We start from the raw sequence: 15,001 nt of genomic DNA on the forward strand, positions 1-15,001 counted from the left end.
TTTCTCTTCATTTTCATTTTTATTTTTCTCCAGTTTACGAAGGGCTTGGTGTCTTCTCTTTATTCTTCCTCACCTTGTTCACTGAAATCCTGGTTGGTGGTTCTGTCAGCAGAACTACAAGACCAAGAAGGCAACAGCATTTTAGAACTTTCTTTGTGCCACTCAGAGGATAAAGGCACGTGGAGGGGACATGAAAGGGAAGGTGGGGTCTGGAGCCACGCAGGATTGTGTTCATTCACTCAGTCGTGTCTGACTCTTTGCGACCCCATGGACTGTAGCCCGCCAGGCTCCTCTGTCCATGGGATTTTTCAGGCAAGAATACTGGAGTGGGTTGCTGTTTTCTCCTCCAGGGGATCTTCCCAGCCCAGGGATTGAGCCTGCATCTCCCGCGTTGGCAAGCAGATTCTTTACCACTGAGCCACCTTGGAAGCCTGGAGCCAAACAGACCAGTCCAGATCCCTGCTCCGTCACTATTAGCGGTGCAACCCTGAACAAATTACTCATCTGTAAAATGGGATCATAATGCCGATCCATGAAGAAAAAGATAATCAAGCAATGAATGGAAATTTGATGCCGGACATGTGGTGGGCACTCAATTTATGGTCAGAAACATCACCATGACTATTACTCATAGCTTGGTTAGACAGCAGGCCTCCCACATGGCAGCGGACACTACCTGGAAATTTTGTCCAAAGCCACGTAGCTGCCACCTCTAGTGGGACCTGCCTCTCCAACTTTCATATTCCAGTTTCTCTCCAGGAATCAGGGAGAGGAGCTGGGTTTGGAGCATGTAGAATGTCTTTTGCCCAACAGTAACACTCACAAAAGTTACCGTTTATTGAGCACTTACTCTGGGCTAAGCAGTATTAACACATATCAACTCATTTCATCCTCATAGCTACCCTGTGAGATAAGCACTATTATAATACTTGCATTTTCACAGGTAAAGAAGCAGTTCAGACAGGTTAAATGACTTGCAAGCTCCCATAATACTAATAGGTAACAACTGGGAATAACAAGAATGGCGGTTTCTATGTACCAGGCACATATGTGCTCAGGACTTTTTTGTGTGGTTGTACAGGTTGTTCACAAGACAGCCTCCCCACAGGGGCAGGTTGGGCCTGAAACTCCATCCCTGCTGTTTCCCAAGTTCTGGACCCAAGTGCAAGGCTACGTCTACCTGGAGGAAGAACACCTTTCCCTAATTTGACAAAGATACCATTTGAGCTGTCAGAGGCCCTGTTAATTTTTTACATGTATTACCTTCTCTAATCCTCAAAATAGCTCTGTGGGCTATATTCCTACCCTTATTTTATAGATGAGGAAATCCAGGCCTAGAGAGTTCAGGGCACTTGGCAAAGTCACTTTGTGAGTGATAAAGCTAGGATTTGAGCCTGACACCCAAACCCATGCTTGAAGCCAGTAGGCCATTATCCTGGCTTCACCTCTAAGTGCTCAACAGGTGAATGAGAGAAAAAAATACACAATCATCTGACTTTTTACCCTAAAAAAACATGGCAGTTCTTATGAGACCCCGGGGCTGTCAAGGCCCTTCATAAAGTCACAGGTCAATCGATCAGGAATTTGGAGCACTGTCTTTCCATGCTCCAAACTTCGAGGCTTTATGCTCGTTAACCATTTCAGTAGCTCAATTTCCTCATCTGAAAGTGAGAGTAATATTATGAAGGAACATTTCTCGTAGTTGTTGCAAAGCATGTGTGCATAGGTAATAGTCCTCATAATCAGCCTGGGAGAAAGGCATTCGCATCACCCTTTAGCTCAGGGAGGTGGGTGACATGCTCAGGGTCACAGTGAGTAGGGCAGAGTGGAGACGGGAAATCAAGGCTCCTGACTCCCAGTCTCATGCTCAGTCCTCGCTAAGTACTTTACAACTTTTGAAGCACCCTGCTGGCTGCCCGGTGACCCAGACATCACACAGCACACATGCAAATCAGATGGCACTGGAAGGGGACATTAATCATGTGACCACACTCGGGTGGTTCAGAAGATGAGGCGGGCAGGAGCACTCCAGGAGGAGCCTTTGCTTGGCTCCCACGCCTGAAAACAAAACCACTGCCTTTGTGGGAGCTGGGGCTGCCTGGGTTACAGCCTTGGGTAACGTAAGGCTTTCCCAGAGCTGCCTTAGGAGGGGAGGATGACCTGGGTGCATTTGAGAGCAGTGCCCGTTTGACAGGGCTCAGTCGTCCCCACCTCCCTGGCTGTGGCCGGGCTCAAAGGAAATAGCATCTGTGGAAGCACTTTGCAGAGAGGTGCGGTCCAAGTGCAGAGGGCTATTGTTTTTCCTTCCCCCTCCACCCCTGCCACCAACCCCGGGGATCTCAGGAGGCTGATTCCATCTGTGTTCAAATGACAGACTTGCCCATCCTGTGATAAAATGCTGGCTGCTGTCCACACCCCCTCTGGGTGCTTTCCAAAACAAAAACATGCACACATATGTGTCCTCTGGCCTTGCCTTCCCAACAATGCACCACTATCTCCAGCTCTGCAGACCTGCTGTGTGCAGGCTGGCAAGCCCCCCCACCCCCAGCCTCCCCTGGTTTGGGGCTGTGGGCCTACTACTTCTTAAGTGGGGCAGTACCTGAGGATGACAGGGGAGGAAGAAAGATACAGACATACAGACCTTCCAGCGATTGCCACACTCGTTGCATAAGACAAAGGTCGTCATGGGCTCATCAGCGCTGCGTGTCTGCACCTGAGAGAAAAAAAGAGAGTGGGACCACTCGTGAAGTCACCCGCCCTGCTCTTGGACCTGCCATGGCTCCCACTGCAGAAGTAGGTCAAATCGCAGAGGCTGGCACCATTATTCCCACGCCACCTTGGCAGTGCCCTCATCACTGAGCGCTCCGTTGTGTGTGCCTATGTTTCCCTCTCTCCTCACAGGCCCATCGGCTCCCTTCCAGGATCTCACTGGCTCAGCCTGACCTCTGCACTCTCACACTTCCTGTTGATCCTTCTGAACTGATCTTTATTCTCTTGCTTCAAGATTCATCTCCTACAGGAAAAATGAGCGCAGCCTATTGGATGTACCTCTCTGATCAGAACTGAGTGAGCTGGAAGCACTCTTAGGGATCATTCTGTTTCTTCTTCATTATACAGGTGGAAGAATGGAGGCCCGGAGAGGAAAGAGGATTTGAAGGTCATGGGGGATATTTAGTGTTGTTTTCTGGTTTCTCATCCCTTTAACTAGACCGTTCAGGTGCCAAAACCAGGTCTGCCCCCGCAAATCCCAGGCATTTCTGGATTTAACAACTCCTGTTCTGATTTTCTGCAGCCCACCCTGGATGCCCATGACATGTAACAAGTTGTGGCTTTGCAGACTCTCAGCTGTGAACCGTGTCAGCTGGTGTCTATGGGGTGGGAGGGAGTCCCCTGGCTAATGAGTGTGCCCAGCTACAGGCCAGGAGGACACAGCACAGCACGGCCTTGTCCCTGCAAAGCAATGACACCCCAGGAGAGAGAATTCTGCAGAGAGTAGGAACCTGCACACGCATCTTCGGATTCCTGAGTGGGAATTCTCCGAGGGACTCCTGGAAGGCAGGGCCGACTAGTGCATTTCTGCTGCAGCCACACGTCCCCAGGGGCAAGGTGCTTGCTTGACAAGTAGATGGGGGAATGAATAGAGCTCCAGAATAACAGAGCACTAATCCAAATCCAAGAATACTGGTGCCTCAAGGGCATAACATGTGTAACCCAGAACAGGAGGCCAGGCCAGGGCAGTGGTCTTCACCCTCAGGACTCAGGGCTCAGTCCCTTAGGCTTTACCACCAAGTTGGCTAGACTATAGGCAGAAAGGTCTGGATCTGGGTTTATTATTCTCTGTGCCACAAACCGTCTTTGCCGCTTTAGACAAAGCCTGTCCCCTCTGGAACCTCAGTCTCCCTGTGTGTGAAGTGAGGAAGCAGAGGTTTTACTGCCAAGTTCTCTTCCAACCATCTGTGACTCTGAAGAAGTTCTGTGCCCCTTTTAGGTCTGGTCCTTCTTATTCTGCCTGCAGGTCAGATCCTGGTGGCACCTCACACACATAGCTCTGGGTGCTTCTCTCTGCATCTTTTCTAGAAGCCACAGATGTATCATGCTGGTGAACCAGGATGTGCCCCTCTCCGCAGCCTAGAGTTCTAGCCCCGTCTCCCTGCTGGCTGGTCCCTCAGCTCCTTCTGGTCCCCGCCCCACGCCATGCCTGGTTATAGGTGCAGTTCTTCTTCCTGCATTTGCTGCACTGGAAGAGGTCGGTCGTGGTGCCGCCTGTCTTGGCCATCTGGTGCTCACGGATGGCCTCCTGGGTCATGGCATTCCTCAGTTCCCGCAGCTCATCACTGGCCATTTCCTGGAGAAAAAGGAGTGTGCCCTTCAGGGCTAGGGAGCCCCCAGGAGCCCTACCCCACACCTGGGTTTCAGGGAGCTTGAACAGAGGAAGGGGAACATTCTGGACTGAGTATGAGGAACTGGAGGGAAGCCTGGCCCTGTCCCAGCTGGGGCAAGTCTTCACCGGAGGAGTCCCCGTTCTGTCTCTGGGTAGCAGGTCAAACCCTGGGGCTCTGACCAGGCCAAGTACAGTAGGGCCTGTGTGGGAGAACACAAGACAAAGAGCTTCTGCCCAGAGTCAACAACCTCGTGTACATTTCCTCAGCTCTGGCGCTCACGACGCCCACCAAGGACCTCGGGAACCTGCCTGAACTTTCCTGCTTAAGCTTATTTGACCACTGACCCCGTGATCTGTGATGTTCCCCTTGTCCTTCCGGGCTGGACTTGACTCAAAGCCTGTCTGAGCTGTAATCATCGTTCAGCCAGGCCATTCTGCCTGGTGGGAACCTTGGCCTCACATCTCCACGACTTACAGCGGCTACCCCACCCAAGCAGGACCTGAGGCTCCCGGGTTCACACCACTGACTGCTCACCGGTGGTTGCATCATGGAGCATCTTTTTCTATAATCTTCCTGCAGAATGGAGCCTCCCATCTCCTGTCAGCTCCCTGTGGACACTCAGTCTCTGCATTATCTAGGCCCTACCCCCCCCCCCCTTTTTTGTCTATCTCCCTAGCCATCTGATGCGCCTTGACCTTCTTCCAGAAGAGAGAAGGACACTCAAGCTGGAGAGAGCTCTAGTTAGCCTTGGTTTAGGGGGAGGAAGATGGCTGAAGCTAATTTTTTTGGGGGGGGCTTCGGCACATGGCATGTAGAATCTTAGTTCCCTGCCCAGGGATTGAACCCATGCTCCCTGAAGTGGAAGTGTGGAGTCCTACCCACTGGGCTGCCAGGGAATCCCCCGAACCTAAAGTTAAAGGAGAATCTGGGGGCTCCCTGGTGTCCAGCGGTTAGGACTTGGTGCCTTCACTGCAGCGGACAAGGTTCAGTCCTTGGTCGGGGAGCTGAGATCCTGCACATCCTGTGGCATTTACCAAATTTAAAAAAAAAAGAGGATTTGGCACTGGCTAAACATTTTAATTACTACCATTTAGCCTGACCCCTTAAACTGTGGAGAACAGAGTTGGCCCGAAGGTCAAACAACTTTTGTGTGCCGATTTCTGCGTTACAACCAATTGTATTTCCTGATAAAATGCAGATTCCCATGAATCCAAAACTCTAAGGGTAGGCCCAGGAAGATGCATTTTTACTAATGCCCCCAAGTTATCCTGTGTACATGAATGCTTAACTCCCACTGTGTCAAATGCAAGGACTAGGTCCTAACCAATGGCAGGGGTATACACAAAACAAGTCATCATGCTCAGTTGTATCTGACTCTCTGCAACCCTGCAGACCGTAGCCTGCCAGGCTCCTCTGTCCATAGGATTTCCCAGGTAAGAAAGCTGGAATGGGTTGCCATTTCCTTCTCCAGAGGCTCTTTCTGACCCAGGGATCGAACCCACAGTTACTGCAGCTCCTGCACCGCAGGTGGATTCCCTACTGCTGAGCCACCAGGAAAGCCCACAAGTCAACCCCGGGCTATATAAGCAAAGAGCAGCTAACTTTAATGTTGGGGGACTTTCCAGAGCATAATATATTTGTTCTTTCAAAGTGTATTGGATATCAATCTCTTGAAGGCTTTTCATAGCATTCATGTGCTGGTAAACTGGCTTTGGCCGCAGAGGGTGGTTGATTTGTAGCATCTACCAGTTTCCATGGTGTCAACACTCCCACCACAGCCTTTCAAGCTACTAATGTGATGGAACTGAACGCAGAGTTGGGAACAGCTACATACAATCAGCTCTCTGAAGCTGGTAGGCAGGGACAGCCCACCACTGCCTCTAAGCCCTGTGGACTAAGATACGATTTGGTTCCTGTCTCCAGGTAATGATATCTAGTCGAAGAGCCAAGCATTCACCTAAGATTGCAAGATAGTGGTGTTGTTCCATCGCTCAGTGGTGTCTGACTCTTTGCGACCCCATGGACTGCAGCACACCAGGCTTCCCTGTCTTTCACTATTTCTGGAGCTGTTTCAGACTCATCCATTGAGTCAGTAATGCCATCCAACAATGTCATCCTCTGTAACCCCCTTCTCCTCCTGCCCTCAATCTTTCCCAGCATCAGGGTCTTTGGAACTAAAGCAAAAGTCTGCAAAGTGCAGGGAAAAGCCTGACTAGTGGCTAACTGCCTGGGGGCAGGGAGGCTCATTAAAGAAATTGACACCTTCACCAGACTTGAAAGATAAGCAGGACTTCTCAAGGGGCATGGCACAGTCCAGAGGAATGTCATGTGAGAGATCAGAGGACAAGACTAACATGTTTGGGGAAGGGTACCTGGGGTGGGTTCAAGGTGAGGAATGTGGGAGACCAGGCTAGCGTCAGACTGTTCCAGCTAAGAAATAGAGACCAGGAAATCAACTATACTCCAATTAAAAAAGAGAGCGAAAGAGAGAACAGGAGGAAAAAAAAATCTGTCTACTCACCAATCCATTTACCTATCTTTGCCTGCCTTATTTAGGAAGCACATCAAAGACACATGGAGCCAATACAGTAATATAAAAAGGTTGAAAATGAGGAAAGTAAGCAATGACACTGGGTCTTCATGTCACATAGAAGGTGAATTTGAAACATATTTGTTGAGCACTTAAGACACAGCAGGCACTGGCCTTGATGCTGGGAACAGACAAAACCCCTCTCCTTGGAGGCTGCCAATGTCTCCACTCAACAGTTCTAATGGGTATCTCAGAATCCACCCCATTCTATGAATCACCTGGGTAAGAGAGGAAAAGCCAGAAGAAGGAAGCGTGAGGGCATCACGTGGACCAGGAAACAGACACAGAAAGGGAGTTAGGGAGACCCAGGAGGCAGAGAGGGACGGCCAGTCACACGTGGGCATCTGCTTCGCCAGGCTCTGTCTGATGGGAGCCCCTGTCTTCTGAGCCACAGCATAGCAGGCATCCCAACCCCAAGTTATTTTTCTTACTGGAGCAAAAATGGTCCTGTTCAGTTCAGTTCAGTCGCTCAGTCATGTCCGACTCTTTGCAACCCCATGGACTACAGCACACCAGGCTTCCCTGTCCTTCACTATTTTCCGGAATTGGCTCAGACTCATCCATTGAGTCAATGATGCCATCCAACTGTCTCCTCCTCTGTTGTCCCCTTCTGCTGCCTTCAATCTTTCTCAGCATCCGGATCCTTTCAGATGAGTCAGTTCTTCGCGTCAGATGGCCAAAGTATTGGAGTTTTAGCTTCAGTATCAGTCCTTCCAATGAATATTCAGGACTGATTTCCTTTAGGATGGACTGGTTGGATCTCCTTGCAGTCCAAGGGACTTTCAAGAGTCTTCTCCAATACCACATTTCAAAAGCATCAATTCTTCAGGGCCCAGCTTTCTTTGTAGTCCAAGTTGTTATTTTTCTTATTGGAGCAAAAATGGTCCTGTATTTCTTTTAATCATTATTATTTTGGCTGTGCTAGGTCTTTGTTGTCACGAAGGCTTTTCTCCAGTTGTGGTGAGTGAGGACTACTTTCCCATTGTGGTGCCTGGGCTTCTCTTTGCAGTGGCTTCTCTTGTTCCAGATCATGGGCTCTAGGGCGCACACAGGCTTCAATAGTTGCGGTTCCTGGGCCCAAGGGCACAGGCTCAATAGTTGTGGCCCACGGGCTTAGCTGCTCCTCAGCATGGGGGAGCTTCCCAGATTAGGGATCGAACCCATGACTTCTGCATTGCAGGTGGACTCTTTACCACTAAGTCACCAGAGAAGCCCCGATCCCATATTTCCTATAGAAATTTCCTGCCTGGAGCAGAAGTTGACCCCAAGAAGAAGGCCCCCTGGGCCTCTGCTGCCTGGGTTGCTGGCGGGGGCCCTTTGGCGGCTGGCACCAGCAGTCCCTGGGGAGGCCTGGTGTGGTCCTGGCTTGCTGTCCTTGGCCTGGTCAGCCTCTTCTTGGGCCTGTTGATCACCTGATTCTCTTGCCCTGTTCTAGTGAAGAGTCCTTGGATGGGGCCAGAGTTGGCCGGTTGCTCTGCTGAGACGTCTGGGGCCTCTGTCCTAATTCCAGCACCCAGCTCTGTTCCAGCCTCCGGCTTCTGGGAACTTGCCAGGCTTGGCTCGCACTCGTGGCTACACCTTGCTGCTGCTTCTCCAGGGCCTGGTTTCCCAATGTCTCTGCAGCCGCCCGTAAGACACTCTGATGAGCGCATTCTTACGACACACACGCACACAGAGGCCAAGGACCCCAGGGCCACAGAGTGACAGACGGAAACGCAGGCTGGGTTCCCATCTAAGCTGCAGCACCACCTCACAAGGAAAGAGGATACTCTGTTAAGCCAAGTTGCATGTGTAACCCTGGGTATATGTTGTTAGTAGCCTAAAAAGATCAGACATTTTAAATTAAGCAAAAAGTCAATTCTGTTCACCTGTGCCAGATTCCCCATTTTTATCCTAAAGCCAGGGTGGCTGGGGGCGGGGGGGGGGGCTCCCTTGTGGCTCAGCTGGTAAAGAATCCGCCTGCAATGCAGGAGACCTGGGTTCAATCCCTGGTTTGGGAAGATACCCTGGAGAAGGGAAAGGCTACCCATTCCAGTATTCTGGCCTGGAGAATTCCATGGACTTGTATAGTCCATGGGGTTGCAAAGAGTTGGACCCAGCTGAGCGACTTTCACTTTCAGGACTTTTTGTTGTTTTGGGTATTTGAGGAAAGCAGTGAACCCAATTCTCAGAAAAATGTTTGCATACATATTACATGGGGCTTCCCAGGTGGTGCTAGGTGGGTGGGGGGCTTCCCTTGTGGCTCAGCTGGTAAAGAATCTGCCTGCAATGCAGGAGACTCAGGAAGATCCCCTGCAGGAAGGCATGGCAACGCACTACAATATTCGTGTCTGGAGAATTCCACGGACAGAGGAGCCTGGCGGGCTACTTTCCATGGGGTTGCAAAGAGTCAGACACAACTGAAGTGACCGAGCAAGCACAGTACACATTATATAACACACACACCACACACCTACGTACACTATACATTAACTACACACCCCACACACCCACCCCACACACGTGCATTACATCTCACACACCGCAAACACACAGAGGCACATCCAGACTCCAAGACATGACTCTGCCCCTTCTCTGGGCCTCTTGGATTTAGTGGCACTTTAGCTGTGCCAGCGCTGTGTGCTTTCAGGGAACCCCCTGAGTGCTGGCAGCAGAGAGCTACTCATACCTGAGGGTGTGCAAAAGTCTTTCCAAGACAGACTCTGAAATAAACAGATCTGGGATCAAATCCTCATCATCACTTATGAGTTGAGTGTGCCCTCAGTTTTCTCAGCCATAAAGTGGGGACAACATTTCACCGTGATGAGGGTTACATGAGCTGGCAGGTGAACAGGCCTAAGTTCAGTCCAGTTCAGCCGCTCAGTCGTGTCCAACTCTTTGCGACCCCATGGACTGCAACAATTCAGGCTTCCCTGTCCATCACCAACTCCCGGAGCTTGCTCAAACTCATGTCCATACTAACTCTGGGGAGGGCTTTCTTTGTCTTAACCTTTTAAACACTTTACATGTGTTATTAACTCATTCTGCCCTTCATGAGATAGCTGTTATTCCCAATTTACAGATGAGAAAACTGAAGCATAGAGAGCTTAAGTGGCTGATCTAAGATCACACAGCTCACGGCAGAGGCAGAAGTCAAACCAGGGCAGTTTGGTGTAACCGCCGAGCTTCTAACCACTGCATATACTCCCTCAAACAGGCTGGTTCCCTTTTCCTTCCCTCACCGACCCCTTCACACTGGGTCAATCCTTCCTTCCTGTTAAGTTCCCGCGGGGACTCTGTCACGGCAGCCGCCACCTCTGTATGAAACGTATTTGTATACGTGTCTGTTATTCTCCATAGAGTCAGGGACTCCAGTTCAGGCTTGGGCCCGGAGCTGGGGAATGGGATGTAGGACTGAACGAGGCAGAAGAGGGAGGCAGAGCACAAAGCAGGGAGGAGGGACTTCCCTGGTGGTCCAGTCGTTAAGAATCTGCCTTCTTATGTGGGGGACACTTGCTCCTTGGAAGAAAAGCTATGACCAACCTAGACAGCTTATTAAAAAACAGAGACATTACTTTGCTGACAAAGGTCCGTCTAGTCAAGGCTATGGTTTTTCCAGTAGTTATGTACGGATGTGAGAGTTGGACTATAAAGAAAGCTGAGCACTGAAGAATTGATGCTTTTGAACTGTGGTGTTGGAGAAGACTCTTGAGAGTCCCTTGCAAGGAGATTAAACCAGTCCATCCTAAAGGAAATCGGCCCTGAATATTCACTGGAAGGACTGATATTGAAGCTGAAGCTCCAATACTTTGGCCACCTGATGCGAAGAGCCCACTCACTGGAAAAGACCCCGATGCTGGGAAATATTGAAGGCAGGAGGAGAAGGGGGAAAGAGAGGATGAGATGGTTGGATTGTGTCACCAACTCAGTGGACATTGGTTTGACCAAGCTCCGGGAGACAGCGAAGGACAGAGAAGCCTGGTGTACTGAAGTCCACGAGGTCGCAGAGTTAAATCCTCTGAACCTCAGTGTCCTCACCTATAAGACTGGACATGATAAACATTTCTCCCTCGGTTGGTGTGAAGCTAGAACCGGCCCATGCGCCTGAAGCGATGACCACGGTGCCGAATACCTGGGCGCTGTGTTCACTGTTCTGACGGTGCAGAGGCCCTGAGGGATGGGGCATCCGAGATGGTCCCCCGCTAAGGAAGCCTTGGCTCATCGCTGCGTCACAAGCCTCTGCCTCTCAGACTCGGGCGAGACTGGAGGGGCCCCGGCCCCGCCCTCACCTCCGCTGTCATCTTGGCAATGAGCCCCGCGGAGATGGCCCCGCTGAGCACGTTCCGCCTCAGGCCGGGGTTCCTGGGGTCCTTGAGGTTGCTGATGCGACTGCGCACGCGGTTCCGGTACTTCATGTCCGTGCTCTTGAGCTCCTGGTAGATATGTGACACCGTCAAGGGCCAGCCAGCCAGCCACTCGCAGAGGGCCCGGAGAACGGGGAGCCCCAAGGCCACCTCTCCCTCTCCTTGGACTTGGCTCACCCCACGTGCTCGAGTGAGTACCCTCAGCTTGTACAGGGGTCAGGCCCATTCATGGCCTCTGACTCCCCAAGTCAGGGTCCTCACGCGGGCATGTGGGATCAGCCACATATCGGGGATAGGAAACAGCCTTCAAGGTGAGATCGGGTCATCACAAGCACTGTGGGACCAGGGACCCCAGGAATGGGCAGTCTGGGTTTGTCTGAGCCTCCTGTGTGACCTCAGGTGAGCCCAGGACCTCTTTGTGCCTCGGCCTCCCTCTTCATAAAATACAGGTTGTCATGAGGATTCCCTGATCTAAGCTGCACACTCTACTAGCGTGGTGGTCGGGGCGTGTCAAATGCTCAGCCTTTAGGGGCTAAGATGATAGTGATGACGATGACGATGAGCCCCTAGTTTGGAAGGGCTCCTGGACACTTTAAGTCTAGCTGTCAGAGAAAAACATCAGATTGGGGGCCACGTGTCTAAGGTTCTAGGAAGTATTACAATAAAGAACGCATTGGCTTTTGTTTCATCTGGTGTTTTCAGCATATTAGAACACAGACCAACCTCCCTTTCCCCTCTTTTTCTCTAGGAATACCTATCGCAGAACCCACTTTGAGACTTGCTGGTCAGTTAGTTTGCTCATTAATAGATGAGGAAGCTGAGGCTCAGAAAGGGTACAGGCCCTTGCTCAAGGTCACAGGGCACATTCCCGGCAGAGGCAGGGCTGGAAGCCAGACTCCCTCCTGACGGTAACACTCTCTTCTCCACTCACCCGGCAGGAAGTCACCCCTGGCCACCGACCACAGGGAGTTCTCTGTCCAGAAGCTGCATCCCAGATGGGCCTCCTCCCTCCTCCCTCTCCACCCCCTCCTCCCTTCTCTGGAAGAGCTCAGGGAACACAGCCGCATTTTCTTGGCCTCCTCGAAGCCAAGAAGAATCAAAAAGATGAAGACTTTTCTGGGAAAAACCCTATACGAGAAAGAAGCTGTGGGGAATGTGGAGAAACGGACACAGCTGGCTAGCTCCAAGTGGTGGGAGGGAAGGTGGTGGTATTTATTTTTTCGGTTCATCTTGTTTGTATAGTACAATAAAATGTGAGAAGGAAGAATATGCTCTCATGCACTTGAAAGCCCCAGTATTTGTTTAAAAATCTGTGTTTGGGATCCTTGGAGGTGGAGATGTGCTTGAGAAGTGGGGACAGCAGGGCTGAGGATCCTTTCGTCCGCCTCTTCCTGAGTCTGCCTCCTTTCATCAAGGTTGCAGAGGAGGATGAGGCAGAGCAGACCTGGGCATCACTGACCTCCCACCTCCACTGACCTCCTCCCCACCCCGACATGAGCGTGTGAGAGCCCCACGGCTGCCAATGTTGGTCCAGGGTCGCTCCAAAGAGGTCCTACCTTTTTCAGGACACGGAGCATTCAAGCCCCCAGACTCATCCTCCCTCTGACCTCCCACCACCTATGAACAAAGAGCTGAAAGGTTGTTGGTGCAGCTCTGATGGCCTTTCCTTCAGAAGAGGGTCACTCAGAGGATAGAAGGCCAGCAGTGGAGATTGTGCACTGGACCATCCACCTTGTGTCCCAAACTGGGCTTGAAGGTGGAGGGACCTTCTCGGAGGGACAACTGTTAGGGAGAAAACAAAGATGAAGCTCTGATAGTTCTGATGCCTTGTGTTCTGTGATCCTGAGTTAATTAGAAATTTTGAACATGTACTTGGAGAGGTATTTGATTAGTTCAAGAAGTGCTGGTTAATAACTAAGTGATGGTGGAGGGAAACTCCCAGGAGATGTGTTGGAGGATATTAAGGTGGTTCTTAGGCAAGAGATCGAGGGAGGCAAATCTGTTTTCTGAGATTGGCGCCTGTACCTTCCCTAGCCGGCTGAGCCCCTAGATAGAGCCCAGGAGGCCAGGAAAGGGCCTTAATGGAACATTCACACCCCTGTTCCCTGGGGAGTTCGTCCCCACCCTCCACACTTCTTTGATATGCAAAGCTTTGTCTCCAGTAAAAGGAATTCTATGCATTCCCTCAGAGGGGCACAGGGTGGAGGCCTTTTTTCTCTCAAGGCAGAAATCTTGGGACTTCCCTGGTGGTTCAGTGGTTAGAACACCATGCTTCCACTGCAGGGGGCCTGGGTTCTATCCCTGATTGGGGAACTAAGATCCAGCAAGCTCAAGGCATTGCTAAAACAAAACAACAAGTAAGTGTTAGTAAGTAACTGTTGGTCACTCAGTCGTGTCTGACTCTGCGACCCCATGGACTGTAGCCTGCTGGGCTCCTCTGCCCATGGGACTTTCCAGGCAAGACAACAAAAAAATCTTTCAGTTGCACTGGCCGTACCACACAGCAGTCATCTCCTCTGTCTATACAAGGCTGCTTTCAGATGGTGGGAGCATGGGGCAGAGGGGAAGAACTCAGGACATGGAATCCAAAGCCTAAGGTTTTCAGTTCAGCTTTGACATCCAGTAGTTTCTGAGCCTGTTTCCTGTTCTGTAAAATGGGAACAATAGCCTCTGCCTCACAGAGATTGTTGTTAAGTGTTAACAGAGGTTGCTGCTGTTCGGCCCCTAAGTCTTGTCTGACTCTTGGGGACCCCGTGGACTGCAGCTCGCCAGGCTTCGCTATCCTTCACTATCCCCCGGAGTTTCCTCAAACTCATGTCCACTGAGTCTATGATGCCAACCAATCATCTCATCCTCCGTCATCCCCTCTCCTCCTGCCTTCAATCTTCCCAGCATCAGGGTCTTTTCCAGGGAGTCAGCTCTTTGCACCAGGTGGCCAAAGTACTGGAGCTTCAGCTTCAGCATCAGTCCTTCCAATGAATATTCAGGGTTGATTTCCTTTAGGACTGACCTGTTTGATCTTCTTGCAGTCCAAGGGACTCTCAAGAGTCTTCTTGAGTACCACAATTCAAAAACATCAATTATTTGATGCTCAGCCTTATGATCTAACTCTCACATCCTTATGTGACCACTGGAAAAACCACAGCTTTGATTCTATGGGCCTTTGTTGGCAGTGACGTCTCTGCTTTTTAATATGCTGCCTAGGTTTGTCATAGCTTTTCTTCCAAGGAGCAAGCGTCTTTTAATCTTATGGCTGCAGTCACCATCCTCAGGGATTTTGGAGCCCAAGAAAATAAAGTCTGTCACTCTGTCCACTTTTTCCCCTCTATTTGTTATGAAGTAATGGTACTGAGGCCATGATCTTCATTTTTTGAATGTTGAGTTTTAAGCCAACTTTTTCATTCTCCTCTTTCACCTTCATCAAGAGACTCTTTAGTTCTGCCATTAGGGTGGTGTCCGTCTGCATATCTGAGGTTATTGATATTTCTCTTGGCAATCTACAGAGATAGGAAGTGTCAACTGACCAAGACACAGGGCCTGGTACATACTTGGGGCATCAAAGATGGGAGCTGTTATTGTCAGAGGAAGAAGAGAGGGAAGGCTGAACATGAGGAATGCTGTCCTCTATTTCTGTCTCACTTCCGCGATGATGTCACAACCCAGACCTGTCCAGACACAGCCTGTCT

The 15,001-nt window shown here is 50.6% G+C and overlaps 1 protein-coding gene across 2 annotated transcripts in view; it reads right to left on the reverse strand.

Annotated features, from left to right (window-relative positions):
- TCEA3 (transcription elongation factor A3) overlaps nucleotides 1-15,001 on the reverse strand; it is a 43,045-nt gene continuing 28,044 nt past the window's right edge. The window contains exons 8-11 of one of the 2 annotated variants that reach the window (XM_061148169.1): nucleotides 11,241-11,390; nucleotides 4,199-4,345; nucleotides 2,642-2,713; nucleotides 1-114 (exon numbers count right to left, since the gene is read on the reverse strand). In XM_061148169.1, coding sequence (XP_061004152.1) covers nucleotides 106-114; nucleotides 2,642-2,713; nucleotides 4,199-4,345; nucleotides 11,241-11,390 — 378 coding nt within the window. In that variant the 3' untranslated portion in view covers nucleotides 1-105. The remainder of the gene's footprint in view (nucleotides 115-2,641; nucleotides 2,714-4,198; nucleotides 4,346-11,240; nucleotides 11,391-15,001) is intronic. The other variant, XM_061148170.1, reaches the window with a different exon arrangement.

Source organism: Dama dama, chromosome 8, assembly GCF_033118175.1.
Source record: "Dama dama isolate Ldn47 chromosome 8, ASM3311817v1, whole genome shotgun sequence".
In the NCBI taxonomy this organism is placed as follows: Eukaryota; Metazoa; Chordata; class Mammalia; order Artiodactyla; family Cervidae; genus Dama; species Dama dama.